General features: G+C 35.8%; 2 protein-coding genes across 11 annotated transcripts in view; both read right to left on the reverse strand.

Annotated features, from left to right (window-relative positions):
- The window catches only part of STK17A (serine/threonine kinase 17a), a 38,162-nt gene extending 28,552 nt beyond the window's left edge, over positions 1-9,610 (reverse strand). Inside the window, exon 1 of the mRNA XM_034416516.3 lies at positions 9,171-9,610. Coding sequence (XP_034272407.1) covers positions 9,171-9,451 — 281 coding nt within the window. The 5' untranslated portion in view covers positions 9,452-9,610. The remainder of the gene's footprint in view (positions 1-9,170) is intronic.
- Positions 9,611-23,000: 13,390 nt separating this feature from the next.
- HECW1 (HECT, C2 and WW domain containing E3 ubiquitin protein ligase 1) overlaps positions 23,001-24,781 on the reverse strand; it is a 296,682-nt gene continuing 294,901 nt past the window's right edge. For 7 of the 10 annotated variants that reach the window (XM_087892401.1, XM_034416519.3, XM_087892406.1 and 4 more), the window contains one exon: positions 23,318-23,759. In XM_087892401.1, coding sequence (XP_087748527.1) covers positions 23,648-23,759 — 112 coding nt within the window. In that variant the 3' untranslated portion in view covers positions 23,318-23,647. Of the gene's footprint in view, positions 23,760-24,781 lie in introns of all 10 variants that reach the window. The other 3 variants (XM_087892405.1, XM_087892404.1, XM_087892402.1) reach the window with 2 other exon arrangements.

The following is a 24,781-nucleotide window of genomic DNA, read 5'->3' on the forward strand; positions in this document are numbered from 1 at the left end:
CCTGGAGTGGGGAGGGAGTGGGGATTTTGCAGCATCCTTCCCCTGTCATGCCGACCAAGCCACACCACACCCACCAAGCCACACCCACAGAACCAGTGGTAAAAAATTTTGAAGCCCACCCTTTCAGTGGTCCATGAAAGTATATCTATAGTATATAGATAATGAAGTTGAGAAAAGGTGAACAATATTTTTACAGAACTATAGATAAGTTGTGGCTGGGTATGACAAAGAATGGCTGGGAGGGAAGGGGCCAGACGAGGAACCTCTTGATGTGAGTGACATTGAGTTGGCCATGCCCACCCAGTCACATGACAATCAAGCCACGCCCACAAAGTAAGCCACGCCCACAGAATCAGTAGTAAAAAAAAATTAGACCCTGGGCAGAACCTATGCTAGATTTGGCTATCATCTTCCATATCTTAGCTATAGTTACAATCTTACAATACAATGCCAGAAAACTGGAAAATCATGGTGTGCTTAAGGAAATATGCACATGCAGCAGTGGTGGGTTCCTCCTGGTTCGGTCCGGTTCGGCCGAGCCGGTAGCGATGACGACATGATGTCACCGAACCGGTTCTCCCCCCCGCTTTCCCACCCATGTTATTCTTACCTTTTATTTGGTCCCATCCCCAATCTATTGCTGCCTCCTGAGTCCCAGCTGATGACTAGAGGGAAAAAAACTGTTTAAACTCTTGCCGCGGGGCTTCAAAGGGCCGTCCTACAGCTGATCAGTGTTAAAAGCAAACAAATGAGTCGAGTCGTATGAGGACTGGTCGTAAGTGCGAGGACCTTCCATAAATGACTCTGACCAGCTAGCCACACCCACCTAGTCACATGACCTCCAAGCCACACCCACAAAATAAGCCATGCCCACAGAACCAGTAGTAAAAAAAATTAGAACCCAGCCCTGACGTGCACATTGCATATTAGAAGGAAAGTGGTTAGTATTACTGTGTATTTGAATAAGCAGAGTATATCAGACATTTTGGGAAGTCACCTAGAAGCAAAATTTAGAACAAAGCTTTTTACTTGACAATGATTTCCTAATTATGGAAGCTGCCCTTGCTTCTGAAAACATATATTGGGTAATGTGCTTTTAGTGTTGAAAAATATGATTCTCCAAACTGTGAATGGTCATTTTTGTATTTATTTATATTTATTTTCTGACTTAGCATATATGCTTTTATTATTGTTGCTTTATTATGTAGAATCTCTTGATATTAAGGGAAAGCAAAAATAAGGTATTTTTAGCCTCAATATAATGAAGACTAACAGGAAACAGCTTTTCACTAATCTTGCCTTGCTATTTCTTTTAACTGACTGATTAACTAACTAAAATGACTTGGAGCTCAATTTTGCCTGTTTTTTCATATGAATCTTTGCTTCAAAAATCTTTTGCTAAAGATTTGGTTTTGAGATACAGAAAATGTTTCAAGCTTGAAATTCTATGTTGAGCTAAAAACAGTCTGTTTTGAATTCAGAGTACCAGTTAGGTCAAAGCATGACTGGAATACCACTAGTGAGATTTGAACAGTTCATCAGAAATTGTTTGAAGCTTCTTTTTTTAAAAAAAAAATACTAGAGCAACACATTCTTGAGATAATAGAAATTGGATCTGCCTCCTAGACCAGGATGCAATTTGGAAATAAGCTTCTACTTCTGGAACTGTAGGAAGAAAATATGGAACCTATCATAAGGGTCAAAAGATTTAGTTCATGTTCACAGTGTTTTCAGTGTTGATTTGATTTCCTATGATTTCCTATTTTTTATTATTTGCTGCTAATCTGTACTTTGTCTTTCTCCTAAAATGTACTTGATATTTATTTTATTCATTAAAGAAATTTATATAGTGGCCTATCTCCCTGAAGGCTTACTCTATGCATACCCTTACCTGAATATTATACATCTCATTTGGAGTGCTGACAAGACTTTTTTATTACATGCACATAAATCAAATTATCATTATTCATCTGATCACCACACACAGAAATTAATTTTTATAAGCAATAATAAAAAAAAGCATTTGCAAAACAGATAACCTGTTTTCCCCAAAATAAGACATCCCCTGATAATAAGCCCAATCGGGCTTTTGAGTGCATAGCAATAAGGCCAATTGCTTATTTCAGGGCTCAAAAAATATAAGGGTGGGTCTTATTTTCGGGGACATGGTACAATTCTGTAAATAATATAACTTACGGGAAAATATGGCTCAAGGATAATGCTGTGCCTAATGGTTAAAAAAAAACTGATTGGAATTCTTTGCAAAACTTCATTATCTTTTGTTTTGGCTTTGTTTTTTAATAAATCAGCTTAATAGCTACAAGCATACCATGGGAATCACCTGAAAGATTATCTTATCAGGGGATCCAAGCCATTGATTCATCTTTCTGAATTTCAGGGGGGAGGGGATTATTTTTAGTTAATAAAGATCATATTTATTTATTTAGCGTATGGCATATAATACATGGACTAGTAATATATATTTACATTTCACCTAGGTTGGTAAAACATAATAAAATATAAATGTAACGAAGATCTATGTTCAAATGTACCAATGTCTAGGCTACCTAACCATTGAAGTACAGCATTGCTTATATTTTAAAAAATCAGATACTGGATGAGTATATACCCTCAGCTTACAGCTAGTCACAATGTGATCTACAGTTTGATGTGGGACCCCGCAGTCACACTGAAGGGAGGAATGCCCCATTTATACAGACAGACGCCATATGAGGTGAGAATCCTATTGCTGACCATTGCTGATGTAGTAGCTCAAAACCTGTCTTTTATATGGGGTCATTTATATGTCTTTCTATGGCTGGCCTTTCAGCAACCCATTTGGGCTTCCCATTATTTTGTTTTAAGAGTTTTTTTGTTCGTCATACTAGTGATTTGTTGCAGGTGGAGGATCCTCTTTTTGGATCAACAAATGCCATTTCACATGATTTTCCTTAAAGAGTACAACTGATTGTCCCAAAGAGGCAACTGGATTTTCTTGTTTTTCTTTGAACATGGACTGGTGTCTCTCATGTTCAAAGAAAAACAAAGAATATTCAGTTGCCTCTTGAAAAAAGCACTTTTGGGATAACCATGACCTGGATGACTGAGAATCTCTATAGATTGTACAACTGGTCATTTCTGATTTCTCAGCACTAGATTACTTAACAGATTCACTGATTGGAAACTGAAGTTGTCTTATTGTATTTATTGAGCGTCTCCAATTTGGAATATTTTCCTTGGCTTGTCACAAAGGAATGTAATATATATTACAATTTAATAGATTAAAATTATAATATGTAATCAAATTTAACAGCTCCCTTTTTAAAAAAATAAAACAAGTTAAAAAGTAAAGATGCTGTGAGATCTTAAAGATGATAAAGATTTCTAGACATCTGGAATGCTATGATTGGATTGCTTTAATAAGTTATTCGTTATGGTTCCAGAAGTATACAGATAGTCCTCTACTTATGATTGTAATTGAGTTAGAATTACAGTCAAATATCTTAGAGGTCATAAAGCAAGTCACCGTGACTTGACTAATTTTATGACCATAAATTGGCTCTCTCAGACATGTTCATTAAGTTACTGCATTTGTTGTTGAGTAGATGAAAAGAAAGAACTTCCTGTTGAAGGGAGGGCAGAAAGTTTCTCTCCATATGCAGAAGGAACTATTGCACTGGGTTGGAGAAAAGAAAAATTACAGCCCAATGCTGCAGTTCCTCTCCTGCCTACTAGACGTATTTATTTACTCCACCATGTGAAGGATGGAATTTATCTAGCAAGCAGTAGATTTTGCTTTCAAGGAGGATATCTTAAAAGGATATGTCATATCTTCAGCCAGTCTTGAGAGCAAAATTTCTGCCTGTCAAAGAGACTCTGCTCTATCTATATCTGGCAAGCAGCATTTTTGTTATCTGAGAAGTGGTTGAAAAAGATCTACCTCAAAATCCAAGCTTGGATTTTGGATTTTTTTCAGTCAGCCCCAGGAAGTAACCAGGTGGCAATCACTCGCAACCTTCCCTGCCAGCTTCCTATTGACTTTCTGGGGAAGCTGATAGGGAAGATTGTATATGATGATCAGGTAATGGCATAGGACTTGGCAACTTGTCATAAGTGCAAATCGGGAGTGACTGTAACAACTATTAGTTCAGGTGCTGGTCATAGTCCCTTTCAGCACCAAGTCTATCTGTATATCAATACATACATTATATGTATGCATATATAATGGATTCATAAATAACAAAATAAATACAGATGTATCTATCAATGAATCAACTAATTAATCTGCAATCTATTTGCAGATTATTAAATGCATCCACAATAATATATTATCTAACTCAGATAACACACAAAATATAGCTATTGTGCAAGTAAAACAAAAAATTTTTATTGTCTAAAATTTCTCTTATTAAAACTCTGCAAATCAGATATGGTTTATAGCTATTAACCAAGGAATATAACCAAAGTTAACTTTTGCAAAACTAATATATATATATATATATATATATATGTATGTATGTATGTATGTATGTATGTATATATATATATATATGTGTATATATATATATATATATATATATATATATATATATATATATATATATATACATACACACACACACACACACACATGTTTTCGCGGGTGTTTGTATATAGGTCTTTGGTTATTCGGGTTTTCTCCTGCGTAAAATTGGAGGTGTCTTGGCAACATTTCGACGAAGTCTCCCATACATGAAGCAAACTGACACCCACCATGAAAAGGTGGCACGGCCACGAACCCGAAGGCAAACAGCAACACAGCTCACCAGCTCAAATCCCCCTGCTACTCAGACTAACCCGAGCACAACCAAGCCCCCACCTAAACAGAACACACACCCAGCCAATCAGAGCACAGCCAACCCCCCCAGCCAATCAGAGCACAGCCAAACCCCCAACCAATCAAAACACACCTCCACCCAATCAGAACACAGCCAAGCTCCCACCCAGTTTACATCCTCACTGGCAGTTAAAAGGAAGAAACAGCTGCGATCACACACATTGCTCCTAGAAGCACAAAGCTGAAAATACCAGCCTGAAGATGACGAATGAGACTTCGTCAAAACGTTGCCAAGACACCTCCAACTTTACGTGGGAGAAAACCCGAATAACCAAAGACCTACACACACACACACACACACACACACACACACACACACACACATTTAACACAAAAACAGTTGCAAAAATAGAACATCTCAATGGCAGAATAATCAGAGGCCATTGAAATAGAGAAAAGACCATATTGCATGAATAAACGTGATGACACTTCACGTCTTCCTACTATTTGGAAACCTGCTCTCATAGATAGACGAATCTTAACACAAAATATAAAACATAGATCAAGTGTTAATCAAAAAGCCTGTATGGCCACAAGTTCCAGCCAAATCACATTCCAGCCAGCCACAAAGATGAAGCCCTGCCACCTGGTGGAGAAAAACCGACCATACACCCTAAGCCAAGCCAATAAACACAAACTGAGACTCCCAACCAATCAGAATGAAAAGATGGAGCCATCCCAGACTACCAGCACCAGATTTGAAATAGTAACGGCAGTTACAGCAAAAGACCCTTCACATAAGCCTGATGATGGCAGATGAGATTCTGTCGAAACATCGCTTCTACCCTTTTAGGGATATGTTCACAATTACACGGGAAGAAACCCGAAATATTAACTGTACACACACACACACACACACACATATATATATACACACACACACACATACACACTGTATCTATGTATTTATTTATTAAACTTATATGCTTCAGAGTTTGAAAACTTATCTTTGAATCTGAAATATAAAATATTTTTTTAAACTGAGGACTGCATGTTTTCTATGTGAAGTGACTATGGCTTGCATATTGATAGTGAGAATAACTTTAATTCAATTCTTTCTTCTTTCTTTTTCTTCTTTCTTTCTTTCAATTGTGCTAAATTCAAGTTGTGAAATAATGTGTCATTTTTATTACCTCTACTTCCATCTGGAAAACTGACACATTAATGCTTTATTATGCTGTTATTGCAATATTAAATGTGTGTGAAATTATCAGTAACAGAGCTTCTGTACAATTTACTTGTAAGGAAGTAAAAGCAATGTACTTTCAACTTACTAATCAATAAAACTCTTGTTATTTTAGATTTAAATACTTTTAATAAGTTGATATTATAAATCATCAAAACTAACCCACACATTTAAGATTTGTCACAATTTGGTAATTATTAGATATCAATCTATAAATTATAACTGATAAATCATAATAGCTAGTTTTATAAAAACATACGATTTAGTGCAATATGAACTTGGCCTATACACCAATGACAACTACTTAGATATACTACAACATAGAGTAAAACAACTGATTTGTCAGCTTTCTATATATAATTTTAACTTTTCTACCACTGTAACATGAATTCCTACTTGCTTGAATGTTAAAATTTAGCCCGTACAAATAATGTATGAATGTATAAAGTTAAAATTCTAATGGCAAAACATGAACGTTTCATGGACAATAGATGAAGTCTATCTGTTCTCAAACTTTGTGAAGCTGAAGGTCAGCCAGCTATTAAATTCTGATATATTCTTACAGATCCTGGTTTCCTAAATATATTGTACTGTGATGGAATATTGAATGGCTGTTTAGGCAGTTGTTTTAATAAGTCCACCATATACTTTCAAAGGCTAAGACTAAGAAGACTATCTCTGCACTAAACTTTGACTAGTTTTGTGAGTATAGAAAAAAATCCTTTTTCCAATTGTATATATAATTATGAACTGTCACTTAAGTATCCACAAGAGCATGAAATATTATGCAGCAATTTAATAAGAATGCTCTGTAAAATTTAAGTTGTTCCATGAAACTGACTGTAGACTTATTTAAAGTTCTAAAACATGATCATTATAATTTGCTCCATTAATATGTAAGACCATTTTACCTTTATTTATGCTTAAACTTTATTTATGCATATTTATTTTTCTGTAAAGTAGTAGCTGCATCAGTTCAACTTTGTTTAATACATCAAAAAATAGCATGACAAGTCAGACAACCATATGACCACTTCTCCTTCCCCTGGAAACAGGACCATAATGAGCTGAGGTGGCACAGTGGTTAGAGTGCAGTATTGTAGGCTACTTCAGCTGACTACTAGCTGCAGTTTGGCAGCTCAAGGTTGATTCAGCCTTCCATCCTTCTGAGGTGGGTAAAATGAGGACCCAGATTGTTGGGGGCAATGTGCTGATTCTGTAAACCGCTTAGAGAGGGCTGTAAAAGCACTATGAAGTGGTATATAAGTCTAAGTGCTATTGCTATAAGCAGGGCTCTTATGGGCTCTCCCCAGCATTTTTAATATCCCTAGGCTTTGACCAAGCTAAGCAAGTAGTCATTAATATAATAAAAGACATAGAATTCCATTCAGAAATAAATAGGATGCTTCTCCACAATAGGAATAGAATTAAACAGTGGGAACCATCAAGGTATTTAAAGGACCTGATTTTCCTGAAATATAGAATAGCATTCTTCAGAGCCAGATTTAATATACTCCCCTCAGCACTACTCCAGGGCAGATATAATAAGACCCCAATAGCAGGACGAGTATGTATATGTGGTAAAGGAGAAGTCGAAGATATCACACATGTCTTATTGCACCGTGAGTTATAGTTCTTTTAGGTCAATATATATTCTCCTCTTACTAGAGAGATTACCCGGGAGGGCAGACAATTTGTATGTAGACTATCTCCTCTGGGATACAAACCTGGCTACTACAGTTGCAGTAGTAAAATTCTGTACTGCTGCAATGACCACAAGGAAAAATTTGGTTACAGGACTAAGGATGTTTTCTTGTACCAATTTTTCGTAGATATCTTGAACAATTTTTAGAGAATCTCTTTTTATACTTATCCGCTCATCCATCAACATGGGCACAATCCAAACTGCATGATACAATGAATGTTATTGGGATGAATATTATTTACTATTGCTATTGGTATTATCTTTTAACATTATTGTAAATAGATTCTTGTCTTTTGCTGGTCTATGACAGTAATAAACTTTATATTCTAAATTACCTGAATTCCCTTTAAGCTGATTTGTCAGGAATAGAATCTATGATACTTTTACAGGCCAATCTGAGTTTTACCCTATTCTATATTTTACACTGTTCATATGGGTTGGAGAGATAAAATTGCCAATTTAATAGTAACAACTCTCAGCTATTTAGACTTATGAAAGATTGAAAACAAGGATCATGCTGAAAGGGTTTCCCATCTTCTCTTCTGCTTCCCCCCCCCCAAACTCCATCAAAATTATGACCCAGAATAGTTAAAAAAGGAAGATTTGCTTGATTTGTTTGGCTCCCTCATAAATGACAGTTCCACATTTCTGTAACAATCTGGAATGCATTTCCTTTGCAATCTGAATATTTGCTTGAGTAGCAAGGTGAGCATAAATTGGATAATGATTAATTTGGATTATAATCCTCATAGCTCCCAGTCAGCATCAACCAGGCTTTCTGGGGATAATAATAGTTACAAACTGGTGAGATTTTCTTTACTTTCTAGCAAATATCATCACCGGAAACCACAGCAACTATTATAGTATATACTTGTCGCCATAACTAGGAAGAGACAGCCTTGCTCACCTTTATAGACTCAAGATGAAGAACACCTGTGCTTGGGTGTTCCGGTACCGACACAAGGCTGAATGAATTAGGGACCGTAAGGGAAAGCCGAGGAAAAGTTGCGTAAAAATTAAACTTGGTTTGCTGGAGGTTTGAGGAAAAGCACTCTTGGCGTCCAAAGGGGATTGGGGTCCGGGCACAACCTTGATAGCGGGTTGTGGTAAGCGTGCCGCGGGGAGACTTTGGTCTTCTCCCCGAATAAGAAGATAAGACTTCTCTCGCTCTTTCCACCGCCCGTCCCCCATCTTTTTTCCTCTCTCTCGAGGTCTCCCCGCTTTTGCTACACGTCTCGAGCGGAGACTCCACTCCCATTAAGCACCCATATGGTAATTTCAGGACCCAACACACACACACACACACACACACACACACACACAGAGAGAGAGAGAGAGAGAGAGAGAGAGAGAGCAAAAGGGCGCCCTTCGCCCGGTCCGGGTCTCTCCCCAGCCCGCCTTACCTGCCGAGTTCACGGCCGGTGCTGAGGGTATAGCGGGCCTCGAAGGGCTCGGTGAGAAGGGGCGTCTGAATGTCAGTCAGGCGTCCCTTACGGTGCTGTGGACGAGGCGCTCGGCTATTGCGGGAAGAATACCGCGGCGGCGGCGGCCGCTTCTGGTCCGAACTCATCGTTAAAGTCGGAGAAGGCGGCGGCGAGGAGAGCAGCGCCCGGGGCTTCTCTTCTTCTTCGACCTCCCTTTCGCTGCCAAGCCAAAGCAGCACCCGCCTCGCTTCGCGTTTCATTTAGTAATTAGCAGCGACAGGCATATGATAGTAGCTCCAAGAAGAGCAACTGAAACTCGAGCAACCGCCACGGACTCCTCCTTTCCGTGCTACAAATGACACCGCCCAAACGTCTTACCTGCAGGGAAGAAAAAGGAGGGCGCGACGTGCTTCAAGAGTGACGTCAGAGCCGTAACCATACTGACTCGGCAGGCTGGTGGACGGATAGCGCCATCTAGCGATGTAGCGCCAAAAAATTCGACGGCTCCACGGAAGACCGAACTAGCACATGCATGTTTGCAAAAACGCAATTAATCTTCAAACGGGGGAGAATTTTTGGAGGAAACTATCCAAAATCTAACTATTGGAGATTAATTTCAAAAAAACATGTTCTTTTCTCCATGGACTTTTCCTTTGATATGCAATAATTTGTCATTTCAGCACCAAACAATATTATTCTGAAAGTCCTTGAATATATTTGTAAATTTTAAGAAAGATACAACCCAGTTGGGAAAAAATAATTAATCTACAATTTTGCCACCTTTGAAACGTTATCCAGAATCAATGTTTTCTCTTGTTCAAGTCTTACATGTAATTAATATATTTTATTGTATGATCACTTGCTTCCTGACACATTACATATACTAAATGTATCATTTGCTTCTGTACCCTATAACAAGACTTAACATCCACCCCTTAATGAATGTGTTTTTTTTGATTTGCCTAAATTATTTGTTGATTAGTATTGTGGGAGGCAAAGAAGCCCTTTTACAAAGGTCAAAATCTCTGTCACAAATTCAGGGATCAAAATCTTATCAACAACATACAAACTCAGACTTTCCCAGGGTGCCTGACCTTGGAGGCAACAGTTTGGCAGCATGGCACCCCCCCTTCCCCCCAGGGCTCGGATTGGCCCTACTCAGCCACAGCATGCTTGACAGCACAGCATGAATTCATCCACACATCTTCAGAAGACACAAACAACTGAGGAGCCAGGAGATGGTAAAATGATAATCCCTTGGGAAAGAACATAGGCTAAGGAAATGGTGCAGGAGATAAGCTTACCCTAGGAAGCCAATTGGGATCCAGGGTCCAGTTGTGAGACCAGCTGCCCTGTCTGTCTAGCAGGGAGTGACCAAAGGATCATACAATGACCAAAGAGCCATACAATGCAAGGAAGTGAACAATACACTGGATACCTTTTACAGGAAGAGGTGATCACAGTGGAGTTCCTTTTGACCTGAGTGGGACAGTCTATATGCAAACTGAGTTGAACTCCAAAGGGATTTTTGGGTCTTCTGAACTAATGCAGCTAAGCTATAATGGAAGCAGGAAAACAGAATGAAAACCTAGCACAACTGAAAATGGCTGATATTAAGGTGGGAGTAAGGTGGAAATGTAACAAATAAAATAATAAATAACGTAAAAACGGATCCAACTAGATGATCACTGAAGGGCCCTCTTTGTTCTTAATATTGTAAGAGAGAAATTGCTTGCAATTATATCCAGCACATAGGCAGGCACATTCCTTTCTAGTAGGACTCCTACTTCAAAGCCTCTCATTTGTCACAGATAAGAACAGTCTAGGTGATTTACACTTTGAGGGTCAGAGTAACAGAGATGTCCATATTGTTGTTTCAACAAGAGATAATTTGAAAAATATGCTTCAGTAACTTTTTAGCAGAATTATTATAACTGTTTTGCAAACTCAAAACAGTTTGCAAAACTCAATTAGGAAATGTCAATTAAAAAAAGACAAATGTATATGACCATATGAATTGCTGACTTCACAGAATCCTTTGTTTGAAACTGTATAAATGTTCTGAGCTAAAAATCATACGTCGTTCAAACTCTTGATAGCGATACCAAGGTTTGATCCTTTATTGCAATAAATAATTAAACTGATTCTGTCTGCCCTAAACGGGATGTTTCTTTAATTCCCAATTTCCACAACAATATCACCACAAGAACAGCTGATCTGGTTTCTCTCAGAATACTGCAACAAGCTCATTTAAAGAAAAAAATCCTGCAGCCTTGGGATACCAGAAAGCTTTCAGTTCACCTTGGAATGAGTAAGAAATAAGCTATTGTTTTTCTTAAACCAGGGGTGGGCAGATGTGGCCCTTTTACAACCTGTGGACTTCAACTGTCTCAGGAATTCTGGAAGTTGAAGTCCACAGGTTGTAAAAGGGCCACATTTGCCCATCCCTGTCTTAAACCAATTCAGAACCAGGACCTAAATTTACGTAAGAAATTGTTAGATTTACAATTATTTTTAGTCTGTTTTCCCAGGCCGTGTTTTACAAGACTTTTCCTCTAAGAGCAACCTGGGGCTGGGCCACACATGCGTAGACTTTGCCAGGCCTGTGTGATTCACCTCCACCTACTGAACTACCAAAGCATTTCCCCACTAAGATGCAGGTTCAAACCGAGTGGGTGAATAGGGGGGTCATAGATTACAGCCCCCCTTTCGTTCTTGACAATCTTATTATTCATAAATTAAGCTAAGAATGTTTTTTAAATTTCCCTCTTTCTGCACCATCTTCTCGGAAATGCAAAATAACAAGTCACTTAAAACTTTATTCAATATATAAGGAGCAATGGTATGTCTTTGTGATGAGACAGAAACTAAATACCCAAATTCAACCTATTTTGCAGGAAAACTGCTTTCTTGCAGTTTTCTTCATATCTTCATATTTAGCTGAATGTGGCATTTAGCAAAATGATTTGTTACTGAAGAAATCGACTTGATATCACTGAAGGAGGAGACTTAAGAATGAAGCTGACTAAATTGGAGCCTAATATAAAATCTCTCTGCAGCAGGCAACAAGCACAAGTATCTCACTAATTTAAGTAGATTAAAGCTGCAATCCTACATCATTTTTCTGGGAGTAAGCCCCAATGAAGACAATGATACTTACTTCTGAGTAGACATGCATAGGATTGCATTGTAAATATGATCTTGAAGTGAGCTCAAATTGTATTTTGAATTTGTTAGGACCTTTATTTTAATATGTATAGTAATTAATATAATCAAAATATTACAGAAAAAGCTTTCATTAAAATTATTTTATATTTATGCATTTCAGTTCTCTACTATATGTTTTGAAATTTTATTTGCTGTTTTTTCATATCCTTTCATACTATACTGTTCCTCAGTACTTCTACTGTCTTTTGTTCTTTTATTTTTCTCTTTCATGGATGCCATGTTCTTTGGAACCTTATTTAAACTAAGTTAATGACCTTTTAGGCTTCCTCTGCGTGAGTTGGAGTTCACTTTTTGAATAGTGAGAATTTTATGTTGGGGGGCATCAGGGTTTTAGAGATGCTTAGGTGGGGCATGGCCAAAAAAAGGTTGGGAACCACTGCCTTAATATATTTTAGATGTGCTTGGTAAGTAACTACAAAATATAACTTTTTAACATTTTTTGTTTCATTTCTAGGGTGTGTCAAATTTTTCAACTTTTAATTTCCAAACATTAGAGGTGCTCAAAAGTTGTCACATCCTTTGGGAATTGTAAAGATATTTTGGTTACTGTAACATAATTTAGATATGCTGACTACATAAATATCATACATTTTCAGACCAGCAATTCCCCAGTAGCATCAAAGAACAACATGGTGGAAGATATTTTTATCATTTCACTCCAGGGAAAGGCTCAAAAACAGGAAAACCTACTTAAGTGATTGCAGATAATCTGGTATATTTCATGAAGAAGAAAGGCATTGACAAAAGCTTGAAAGCCATTGGAAGAGATTCTACAAATGTTAATGCTAGCTATGAAAGTGGTGCCCTGCACTGGGTAGAGTTCAAGCTTGATTGGAAATTGATCTGATTGGTGTGTACATTCCGAATGAATGAGTTACCCCTATGTACACTTAATCACAAAATTGGATGGGAAGATTTTATCTAACAACTAATGGGCAGGTAAAATTGACAACTTGCTAGACACCGCAGTAGAACTTGACATTGATCCTTCATTCACCAGAGTTTCAATTGGTGAGCCTCTCATTTCATTGAGTGACAGCATTGTAAAGGATCTCTCTACTGATCAAGCATATGGATATAGGATCACAGAGGCAATAAGGATTGGAGAACTTCCTACAGATCTGGTTCTTCTGGAAATTGGCCTGTAAGCCATTCACTTTGGTTGACAACTGCAAATAGGCTTTGTTGAATTTGGGTTTCAAAACACTCCAAAATTTAAAAATAATATTGGAATACATCATTGGTGTGTACTACCCTTGCTGATTCAACATCAAAGTAAAACATCCTGGAGCTTCCGGTTTGACTTCCGTTGCCACCAGACGGTCCTTTGAGACCGCCAGCCCCGTCGCTCGTAAAGAGCCGCCTTTACATCTGAAAGGCGGCTCGAAAAACTCCATTTCCATAAGGAAATGTGAGATAGAGCAGGTGAGGGCAGGTAGAGCTCTCTGCGAAGTCCCCAGAGTTTTTCCTTTACTCTTGGGGACGAAGCAGGATGAGGCTCCCTATTTCCCTCGCCGCTGCTCCGGGCTTCGGGAGACCTCTGCTTCTTGCAGAGCTAGGTGACGAGATCAAGCCTTTCAATGAAAACAACAGATTGCTTAATTAAAGAGGATGAGATCTGGACTTGGGACCCTAAACTGCAAGTATTTTTAATGATTTTATAAGTGTTTCTAAGCGAAGGAAAAAAAAAAGCTTAAAATGGCAACTGCTGAGGCTTGAGAAGTAGCTGAAAGTGAAAGTCCTTCCGTAACAAGATACAAAGTAACAGAGCAAACAGTGCTGGCTAGAATAGAGAAAAAAAAGAAAAAATTTCTATTCTAAGTTTCTTTTTTTTTTTTTTTGGAGATCTGATATTGATCTTGTTGGAGAGAAGTCTTCTTTCTTCAAAAAGAGTTTGTCTGTGTGGCAGGATGGCGTTAAAATTAACAAAGCCAGACAAACAAGCAGCGGGGGGGGGGTTTCCCCCCATTTACAATTGTGTGAGCAAGTTTCTAGTTTACAGACTCAGAAGGATGTTTTTAATTTAAAAGAATTTGTTTTGAAGGAAATGGCAAGACATGACGAGATTGTGAACCAGAATTTTGAAAAATTTAAGCAGGAAATTAAAGAATTCATACAATTAAAGTATGATAACTTACAAAGAAAGATTGTAACAGTGACTAATGCTTTTTCAGAAATAGTTATAAAGATGGATACAAATATCAAGTTATTAGAGTCTAAAATGGAGGAAGTTGATGATAAGATTTATAATTTGAACAATAAAATACAAAGAATGGAAAATGATTTGATAAATATTCAAGACAATAGTTCTGAAGTAAAGTCTAAAAAGGAAGCTGATCACGAGACTTACAATACAGAAAATATAAAACAAGGGATTGAAAGAGAAGTTACAATGATGCAATACAGGCTCACAGAATTTGCGGTCAGAATGAGAGGATTACAGGAAAACAATAGAGATGATTTAAGAAAAATATCTGCTGAAGTTCTGGCTGGGATTTTAAAGATTCATCCAGAGGAGGTATCTTGTAAGATCGACAAGGCCTATAGAGTAAATTCTTGGATTGCAAAGCAAAGGCAATTGCCCAGAGATGTAGTGATTTATTTTACAGATAAAGAAATAAGAAATGATATTGTGCAAAAATCTTTTAATTCTACTCTACAATTGTATGGAAGAAAGATCTGGATATATAAAGAGTTGCCGCCCAACATAGTAAAAGATAGAAAGAAATTCGGATTTTGGGTGACTGAGCTAAACAAACAAAACATCTCATTCAGGTGGGATGTCCTAGTTGGCATAATATTGAGATATCAAGGAGAAAGATATCAACTAAATTCTGTTGAAAAAGCGGAAGAATTTTACTATAAGGTTCTTAAAATGGGTTCAACATCTTCATGTATAATACATGAGTGGAATAAAGAAAAGCAAAATCAACAAGAGATAGAAATTCAGGATAAGCAGAAAGAGATGGAAGTAATGGAAAAACAACAAGTTACAGAGGACTTTGTAGATGAGCAGCTTCTGGATTCTCCTTCAGAGGTTACAGCTGGACTATTTATAAATACAAGAGAGGCGGCTTTGGATTCTAATGTGATGATTCATCAAGTTACAGACCAGCATAGAAATCAATCAGTTGACATACAACTCAAAGAAAAGAAACCAGAATGGAGACTTAAGCCACAAAAGCAAAACCAACAAGATCAAGTTATAGATCAGCATGAAAACCAAATAGTTGATACACAATTTATAGAAAGGAAATCAGGATGGAGATCTAACCCACAAAAAGTCAAGAAAAGAAGAAGCAGGTCTTACAAAAACAAAATTTTTTAAATTAAACAACAGTGCAATGCCAGTTATCTAAGAGATGATTGAATATATGACAAGATAGCTGAGGCAAAGTATTGATTTATATTATCCTGAGGACAGTGACAGACCTCTGCAGTGCTGTACTTTTGGGATGTGAAAAGGGCCTTAAACTGAATGGATTGGAATTATCTATTTTGGATTCTTTGAGATCAAGAATTATTATGTATGGTAGTTCTGTAGGAATGTGGGTGGAGATAGGTTAGCTTATTGATTGTTTAGTTGAAGAAAAGGGATATTATGTTTAGATATGAATATATGTAAAAGATTTGAGTTAAGAGATATATCTATGGGGGTGGAGGAAATGGGCAGACTATGAGTTGAATAAATGTTAAATTGGGATTTATTATATAGTTTTATAGTGGAAGGTTGCTTTGAAATGTTATATTAATATACAAAAAAAAAGATTTGATTTAAGAGATATATGTATGGGGGAGGAGTAAAAGAGTAGATCATGAGTAGAAATTGTTAAATTGGGGGATATAATAATATTACTATGCTAAATTAGGAGTTATTATATAATGTTATAGTAGAATGTTATTTCGAAATGTATAGTATAAGGGGAATATAATAACATTATTAGAAAGAAAGGGTCAGTATATGGGGGATGGAGCAAGGGGATGGTAAAGTATTATATAATCTGTTATGAATTTGGGTTGTACCCTGAAGAAGCCACGGGGGGAGGGGAGAGTGAGGGGGGGTTAGGGAGGAGGGGGGGAAAGGGGGAAAAATTGTATTTGAAAAACTTTTTCAATTAAAAAAAAAAAAGTAAAACATCCTGGATTGAAGGTCCACATCATATGTTGTTCCAGCTGCAGCAAGTCAGACTGCAAAAGAAGGCTGTTTTGCCAACCATTCAGTGCTCAGCATGGCACACTTTCAGTGAAATGATAATCCAGACACTCTTGTGTTTAGATGATATTCAAGAGAAGAGAGTTGATGTACAAAAGATCATTGACTTGAGTGGTACCAACAATGACACGATTTTTCTGCATGTGCAAAAAAAAAAAAAAAAAAAAAAAAGCCTTTAATCAACACCAGAGCATCCACTCTGCTGGAACTGATTGACTGATCTGAAGGTGAGCCACTTTTGATATGCAAAGTGACCACAGCAGAAGTAAAGAAGTTCATTGATGAACCAATGCAAGTACCACAGTGACCCTGTCATGCCCAATCAATAGAGGGATGTGGGAGACAGGTCACAGAGGCAGCAAGCAGAGTGTATACACATGAGAAACATTAGGATTATATCAGAGGCCAAGAAGCAAATCAGCAGCTGATGTCAAAGAACAAATCAAAACAAGATTTAATGAAAGTTGTTTAAACATTTTTGTAACTTAGATAATTGCTTTATGATGTTACTTTATGATTGCGTGGGATATTTTTTTGCTTAGCTAGATAAGATTCATGCAGAAAAAAACTTTAATTTTGTAGCACAAGGTGTAATTTTGAGAAGATAAAGTTAACAGTATTTGTGAGGTATATTATCAGACATGGATTTACCATACCAAGCTAAACATTGTGCAATCGCAAAAAATAACAGCAGATTTGAATTCTTGATGTAAAAATGCATATTTTTAGAACCCCTCACTAAAAAAATTGCAAAGATTAATTTTTACACCATTAAATGGCATGTCCTTCCAGTGCCCAGGAACATTTAGAAACAGCCAGAGAAAGCCAGAAAAGACACTATGATAAAGATTTAAAGACAAAGCGATTTAATGTGGGAGACCATGTAGTGTTGTTATTCGATTCCTGCTATCATGTCATCCCCAATACTTCTTTTCTCTAGACTAGCCATACCCAAATCCTGCAACTGTTCTTCATATGTTTTAGTTTCCAACTATCAGATGGCTCTATTCATAAGCAAAGCAAATATTGCAGGTAAAAATCAATTCAAGACAGAATATTTCAAAACTGCTTGCAGCAAAGTTTGACAGCTAACAAAGGCAGGGTGATAGGATTAGAAGCAGCTCCTCACCAACATCCAACAAAGGATGAAAGTCATTAGTCACAATAGGAATTGCCCACACCCTTTCAGAACACAAACCCCTTCATTGTACCATCTCAGAACAGTCCAAACTTCAAAGTCACAGAAACTATTGAATTGATAAACAATAAGCCCGAGGTTGACCATATTACCTCAGACAAACACCTAGGATTTGCATTTCCTCTTTTGCCTATAGAGCCAGCTATGACCCCTACATAACCCCTACATGACCCCATAGGAATCTGACAACAGCCAATAGAATACATGTTCTTGCACAGGAACAGTCAGCTGCCCAGGATCACATGTGGTTCTGCTTCATCAATAAACCTCTTTTTTCAAGCAGCCTCCATGTTTCCAGTGTCTTTGTCCCAGCTTGGAACTGAACCAGACGATATTTCTTCCAACACAGTATATGGCAAAATTAAAGTATTAATGATCTGCAAAGCTTCCTGTGCTCAAGAATTCAATTTTTGGGGGAAAAAAACACTGTATACTTGAAAAGCACTTTGTGATCAGTGATGGGAGAAGCCTCTTATTAACGTTAGCAGAAAGAACTTGTCAATGAGCAACGTTTAAAATCCATCCAAACATTAGAGTAATCCCTGTTCAGGCAGAAAATTGCACACTAAAAGCTTACTGAAGTTATTTAGGTATGATTCTGATTCTGGACAGGAAGTTCTTGAACTAGTTTTTACCTAGATTTTCATATCGTATTGCACTTTGTTTCATATTCTTGTCTGTACATTTTATCTCTCTGATATACCAAGACATATCCTATCCTTTGCTATAGCTTTAGTATTTCTCTGAAAACATTACATCAATCCTATACCTAATTGTGATATAGCATTGCAAATTATATTTTGCTTAAAAATCACTATAAGCCTGACCTAATTATTCTATACTTCTTTTGCCCCTTATTGAAGCCCTCTCAAATATTATTTATTATTTATAAAATGTACTGTATATGCTCCCTCTTTAAATAAAAGAGGTATATTCTATTAGCTATACTTGAAGGATATATATAGTAGGAGAAAATACTGTATAGATCATCAAGTTTAAGAAAAGAAAAATACTTATTTGGAGGGCATAGAAAAGGCTTCATTCAGAGAATAAACACAGAAAAGAAATTTATAAACATACCACTTCACGCAATAACAAATATTTTATTGACATTCTTTTACAATGATATGATTGAATAGAAAGCACAGCCTGAGTATTGTGACATTTTCCTGTTTTAGAACCAAAAGCAACTCATTAAGGAGACTTTTCCTGCCACTGACTTTTATGAAGTCTTTACTGAAACCGTAATAATTTTGATTTCTGGTTTTAAATCAAATAGAAGCTGCAGGGGATTTAGCCAATATTTCAGTTTGTTACAATGATATATTATGGGGAAAAGGAGTGATATAACTTTTCAGACCTTGGAAAAGCTACTCCAGATTTGTGGCACATTATAGTAAATTTTGAAATACTAAATCCTACAAAAAGAGTAACTGTAAAAACACTGGTTTTGTAATATAAAGAAATGTATGTTAGATTTAAACAAGCTAGGACTTTGCTGGGAATTCCTTCCTGAGGCTGTATCATGATTGAAGTTAATGACAGTACTCCATGGACTACAGTAGAATTTAGTTCAGAACAAATACATTTTTCTTAAATTCAGCACTGTATCTGGTGAAGTGGGAATACTTTCTAAAAACAAGACTTTATCTGAATTAGAAAAAAAAAACCTCAACGATTTCAATAGAATTTAGAGCCAAATTATTGTACTTAGGACAATAATTTGTGTGTAAAGATGTGCAATTTAATATGTTTCTTAGAAACATTGACTTTAATATTTTTAGGAATAAATAATTAGTTTCATTTTAAAGTGATACTATTTGGCATGTGTGTGTATGAGTGTCTCTGTGTGTGAGAGAGTGAAATCTCCAGAAAAAACTTTAATCCCCATGTGTGATAATGCCTTGGCATTTGACTCTACTATGCTGTCCAGTTTGCTATCACTGAGACCTTGCAGAAATTGTAATTGTGTGATTCAACATTTGCTGAATCCACCTTTGTGGCTCAAAATATCATTTCAAAAGTGACCAAGAAACATTTCTCTCAGTAATATGAAATCATGGTGAAAATGTATACAGCTTGCGTATGAATTTTGTATACCAAATAAAATAACAGCAGACTGAAACCAATTTTCAGTTTTCTTAAAATCAAGTAGAAATTCTTATGTTTTGAAATTTGAAAAGACTTTGATCAAAGTAATATATTGAGTGATATCCTAACAACTTATGTATTTTTTCTGGTGCGTCACTAATTTCCATGTAATTCCAAGTCAGGTGGAATTGACTACTCATTTTCTGAGTATAGGACAGAGCAGAAAAAATCAGATTGGATTTAGTTTCAGATTGGACAAAAATTAGTGTTTTCTAAAATTACTCTGTTCTCTTCTACTCAAAAGCACTGTCTCAAGACAACACTCTTCTTTTATTTCTCATATTTTAAAAATGCAATTAGTTTTTTCTCAAGTCTATTTCTAAGGCATTAGCTTCAATGTTTTATCCACTTATGTAACATTGAGGGATCTGTACAATAGCTAACAAGACAATTTAATATGAAATCATACAACTCCAAAATATTATAAATAATACTCCAATGGTATAAGAAAAAACAACCTGTTTTGTTCAGATGGCATGAAGAATAAATAGTATCAGATATTTTCCATATTCTTTTTGCCTGACAGCACTAGTAAGATTCAGAAGGCCAAATGACCAATTTTTATTCCAGTTCCTAAAACATGGCTGACATCTAAAACAAAGTCTTTAATGGATATTTATGACTCTGTATCTCTTCAATTGCCTTCCAGCATGTACAAATCTTTTATCATACTACAGAAAATAGTTTTAATTTTTAATAAAATATAGCTCTAAAAGATATTAATGTTTTTAACTATACAGTGTTGTAAAGCATGTAAATTGCTTTTTAGTAAGCAAACGTATAATATTTGGCCCATCTGGAACTAACAAGTTAGTTAAATGTGTCTTGGCTAGCTTGTGTTTGCTTTTTTTTTTTCAGATGCCACCCTATTTTTAATATCATAAATATGCATGCAGTGATATTGCATTTAATTTTGCATGCTAAAAATCATGCTTTAGATGTAATAATTTCAGAAGGATTTCATCCACAGAAAAGTGCAAATAACATAAATTGCATTTAGTCCAATTTTTTGGGGGGGAGTGAGTGGAATTCCATTGGAAGACTTACTGTGTGACTTATAGTCATAGTGGATTTCCTGTTTGTTCAAAGAATTGCAGATAAATTCCTTAAATCAAACAGAGACAGTGCCAATATATTTCATAGTATGCTTGGAAGTCTAGTATAATTTTTGTGCAAGAGTTACAACACACATGATGTGTGATTGAAAAAATATCTTAATAAATGAAAGTGGTATCAACATTTGTTTCCAATTGATGATAAATTTAACAATATAATACTTCTAAGATCCTAGATGGATTTCTTTAGTTTAAAGAAATCTTTTAAGCTAAAATTAACTTTGGGGAATCAGTTCACTGAACTTGCTCATATAAAGTATTTCTTTAAAATTACATTGCATGACTTCATTCTTAATAATATAAAGCACAATACTGAATACTAAACACATTTTTAAAAGACATGTTTTTTTTTGCAGAGGAAAGTTCCTTATTAAAAAAAAAAGAGTTTAAAGTTATTTTAGTCTTATTAAGTTAAAGGTTAGCTAATTAGCTTTATTAAAACAGGTTTAAGTTATTTAGTCTTATTTGCCTTGTGTAAAGGATTTTACACAAATCACCTCTTCATGCTTCATATTTCTGTTTGAAATAGTATCATCAGGTGTCATGTGGCATTGCAAATGACTTTTTTGTGTTACGTTTTTTCCTTTTTTGAAAGATGTACAGAATATATCCTAAATTCAGATTTGCTAAAGACAAAATCATAACCCAATTAAAGCATGATTCTGCCACAATATATTTCTGTGTCCCTGGTTTTAAAGACAACCACATGTGGAACATGTGGATTATGCTAATCTACCTTTAAATTTTTTCTTATTTGGATCAGGGGCCAACTTATTTTTTAGCTGCAAGTTTGTATTCTAAATAAAATATTTTTCCACACATGGTAATTATTGAGGAAATACCATAACTATATTCATTGGTATTCCTTTGGGCTCTTCTTTAGTTCCTTGATTTCAGGAAAGAAGAAACTTTGTTCATAAGCTCTATCTTTTTTTTATTATCCTTTCCTTCCATAAGTTCTTTTCAAGAATTAGAACTTTAGATAATTTACATTCATATAGTCTTTTATTGTTTTTATATTGTTGTTGTTGTTGTTGTTGTTGTTCTTATTATTCTTATTATTCTTATTATTCTTATTCTTATTATTATTAAATTTGTTGCAGCTGCCCACTTCCATAACCACTGATGGTTTTCATCCTGTGTTAATTTAATTACATACACAATCATTTGTGACTTACTGAATTTTTAAAGATATGCACTACTATAGAAATATGAACTATTTTACTAAAACAAAACCGTACATACTTAGAAATAAAGTTCACTGAGTTCAATAAATTTCATCACCATTGTATGCTTCAGCTTTATTCTCATATTATGTGTAGAAAATTTGTGTAGCAGCAGTGAATAAAAAGAGAAGTGTTATTTTAAATCTTATTTTTCCCCATTGACTTTGAGAATAGAAAATGAATCTTTTAACTATCTGTTGTTTCATCTGGGTACAGAGGAGTTTAGACTCTTCAATACACTCAAACAACTGCTATATTGAGTTTTATCAGGGAATTCAGTTGTTTAGGTAACAGACCTAAACATCGTTCTCTTATTCATATTATTTCCACTCCATCACCCTCTGCAGCTTCTTATACAATGTAATTAGGCTAAATGATTTTAATAGAACTAAGTGTGATATTTGATATCAAAGAGAAATGGGACAAAACCACTCATTATAATTTCAATAATAGTTCCCAATACATAGTGCAGGATTGTCTATATTACTTTTCTGTTAGGAAACGGACTGTCAAAAAACCAAGAATTGATAAGCAGAATGAGAAGACAAAGAAAGATATTTATCCTGTTGTTTTTTTGTTATGTACAATAATTAAAATGGTGCTGCCTGTTATATTACATAATAAGACATCCTTCTTGAGTCCAAATATGTGTTTATTTCAATAAGCATTAACTCTGAATTATACCTCAATAGATATGTATTTTAATTTAATTTAATTTAACAGTTATTAATAATCATTACATATTCTGATTGCACTGCAGGTTAGTTTTGTTGCTTTAAATAACTTATCTGTACACATCGTCTGGCCCAATTCCAACTGATCTAGCTCATATGAATTATGAGTTCACATTAAAAAATTCAATTTCGCTCATGAGTGTTTTTCACCTTTGCATGATATGTACAAAAATCAAGGATAAATGAATAAGATTGTTGACCAATTTCAAAGGTGAAGACATAATACAATTAAGATGTAAAGGATGAAGATATAGCTTGGAATGCTTGATGAATATTCTTTTTTAATTAACATAGAAGTAAACATTAACATTTGGTCAAGTGTAGAATAACTTGCATTCGTATTTTCATTATTACTAATGGAGGTATGTGTAGATACATGGAGACCTTGTTTTCATATTGCATACAGGATAATTGCCCATTGGGAATTAAAGATGAAAAGCATGAAAGTTAGTTCTTAAAGGAAAGCTATTCTTCATGCACAGCTTTTATTTCTCCTGTCTTTTCCATCAGAAACAAAATACTGAAAATCAAATTCGTATGGCAGAAGGAGGGAATGATGTCATTGACAAGGAAACAATTGAATCCCTTTTTTCATTCAAGTCCAAAGGTACTAGTTTCTTCAACAGCTGTCAACAGCTTTTCACACAGCATTGAATATGATGGGTAGGGTGGAAGATCCAGGCGATTGAAACAAGTATGGGCCCTGCAAAATGAAAATAATATGCAAAGCTTTAAAAATAGCATCTTGTCAGTAATAGTCCAATGTATGTCACTAGTCTTATTGATCCTTTTAAACCTGAAAATGCAAGTGAAATCACATCTTTGGGAATGATGTTGGTTGTTATTACTGTGTAAATTAAAAATGGGTTTGAAAGACTATTTCTTTAATCAGAATCCTATGCACAATTTTTCTCTCCAGATTTTCCTTTACTCACAAATTCCCATTTGAACTGTAAACATAACTCTCCCACAATCAGCAGGAAAGACCGGAAAGGAAAAATGTTAACAAAGGACAAGAATTAAGCACTTTCCTTTTAAGCTGTAATGATAATGCTTACTAGAAGACTGACAGACCTGTATTTACAGCTATAACTCTAGACTCAGCTATCTCCTAATTCAAATATTCAGAAAGTATGGTTATTCTCTACTTCTCCAAATGGTGAGATGCATCAAACTGGACTCTTGGTGATTTCTGCCATGTTGTGTAATTCTTTCTGAGCCATCTAAACAGTGATACTATTTAGCCGGTTCTATCCGGTTCGGATGAATCGGTAGTGATGGCTGCAAGAGGCTCCGTCCACCCGCCCAGATGTCATCACGTCCCGTTTTTTATGCTCTGCGCATGTGCAGAAGGTCCTGCACATGCATGTAGGTGGCGTGTGCACTCCCATTTGCCAACTGGTAGTGAAAGTAAGTGAATACCACCCCTGTATCTAAACCGGTTAATGATTTTTAGTGTAATACAAAAGATTTGGGTGTTTTCCTTTGACTGTTCATTTTTTATTGATTGATTGATTGATTGATCTATTCATTGCTTTTTCACTATAATTGATAGTGAATTAATTGCAGATATTGCATGTTTAAATATGGTTTTAAAGACCATATCTTAGGTGACTTCAGGGGCACTGTAACAGCCATACCTTTTCGGGATAAGCCATTACTACTATTTGTTCAACAGCACAACTATAGCTGCTGAATGAATTGCTGTTAAGTGAGGACTATCTA

The sequence above is a fragment of the Pantherophis guttatus genome, chromosome 4 (assembly GCF_059756535.1).
Source record: "Pantherophis guttatus breed Tessera chromosome 4, ASM5975653v1, whole genome shotgun sequence".
NCBI classification, from domain to species: domain Eukaryota; kingdom Metazoa; phylum Chordata; class Lepidosauria; order Squamata; family Colubridae; genus Pantherophis; species Pantherophis guttatus.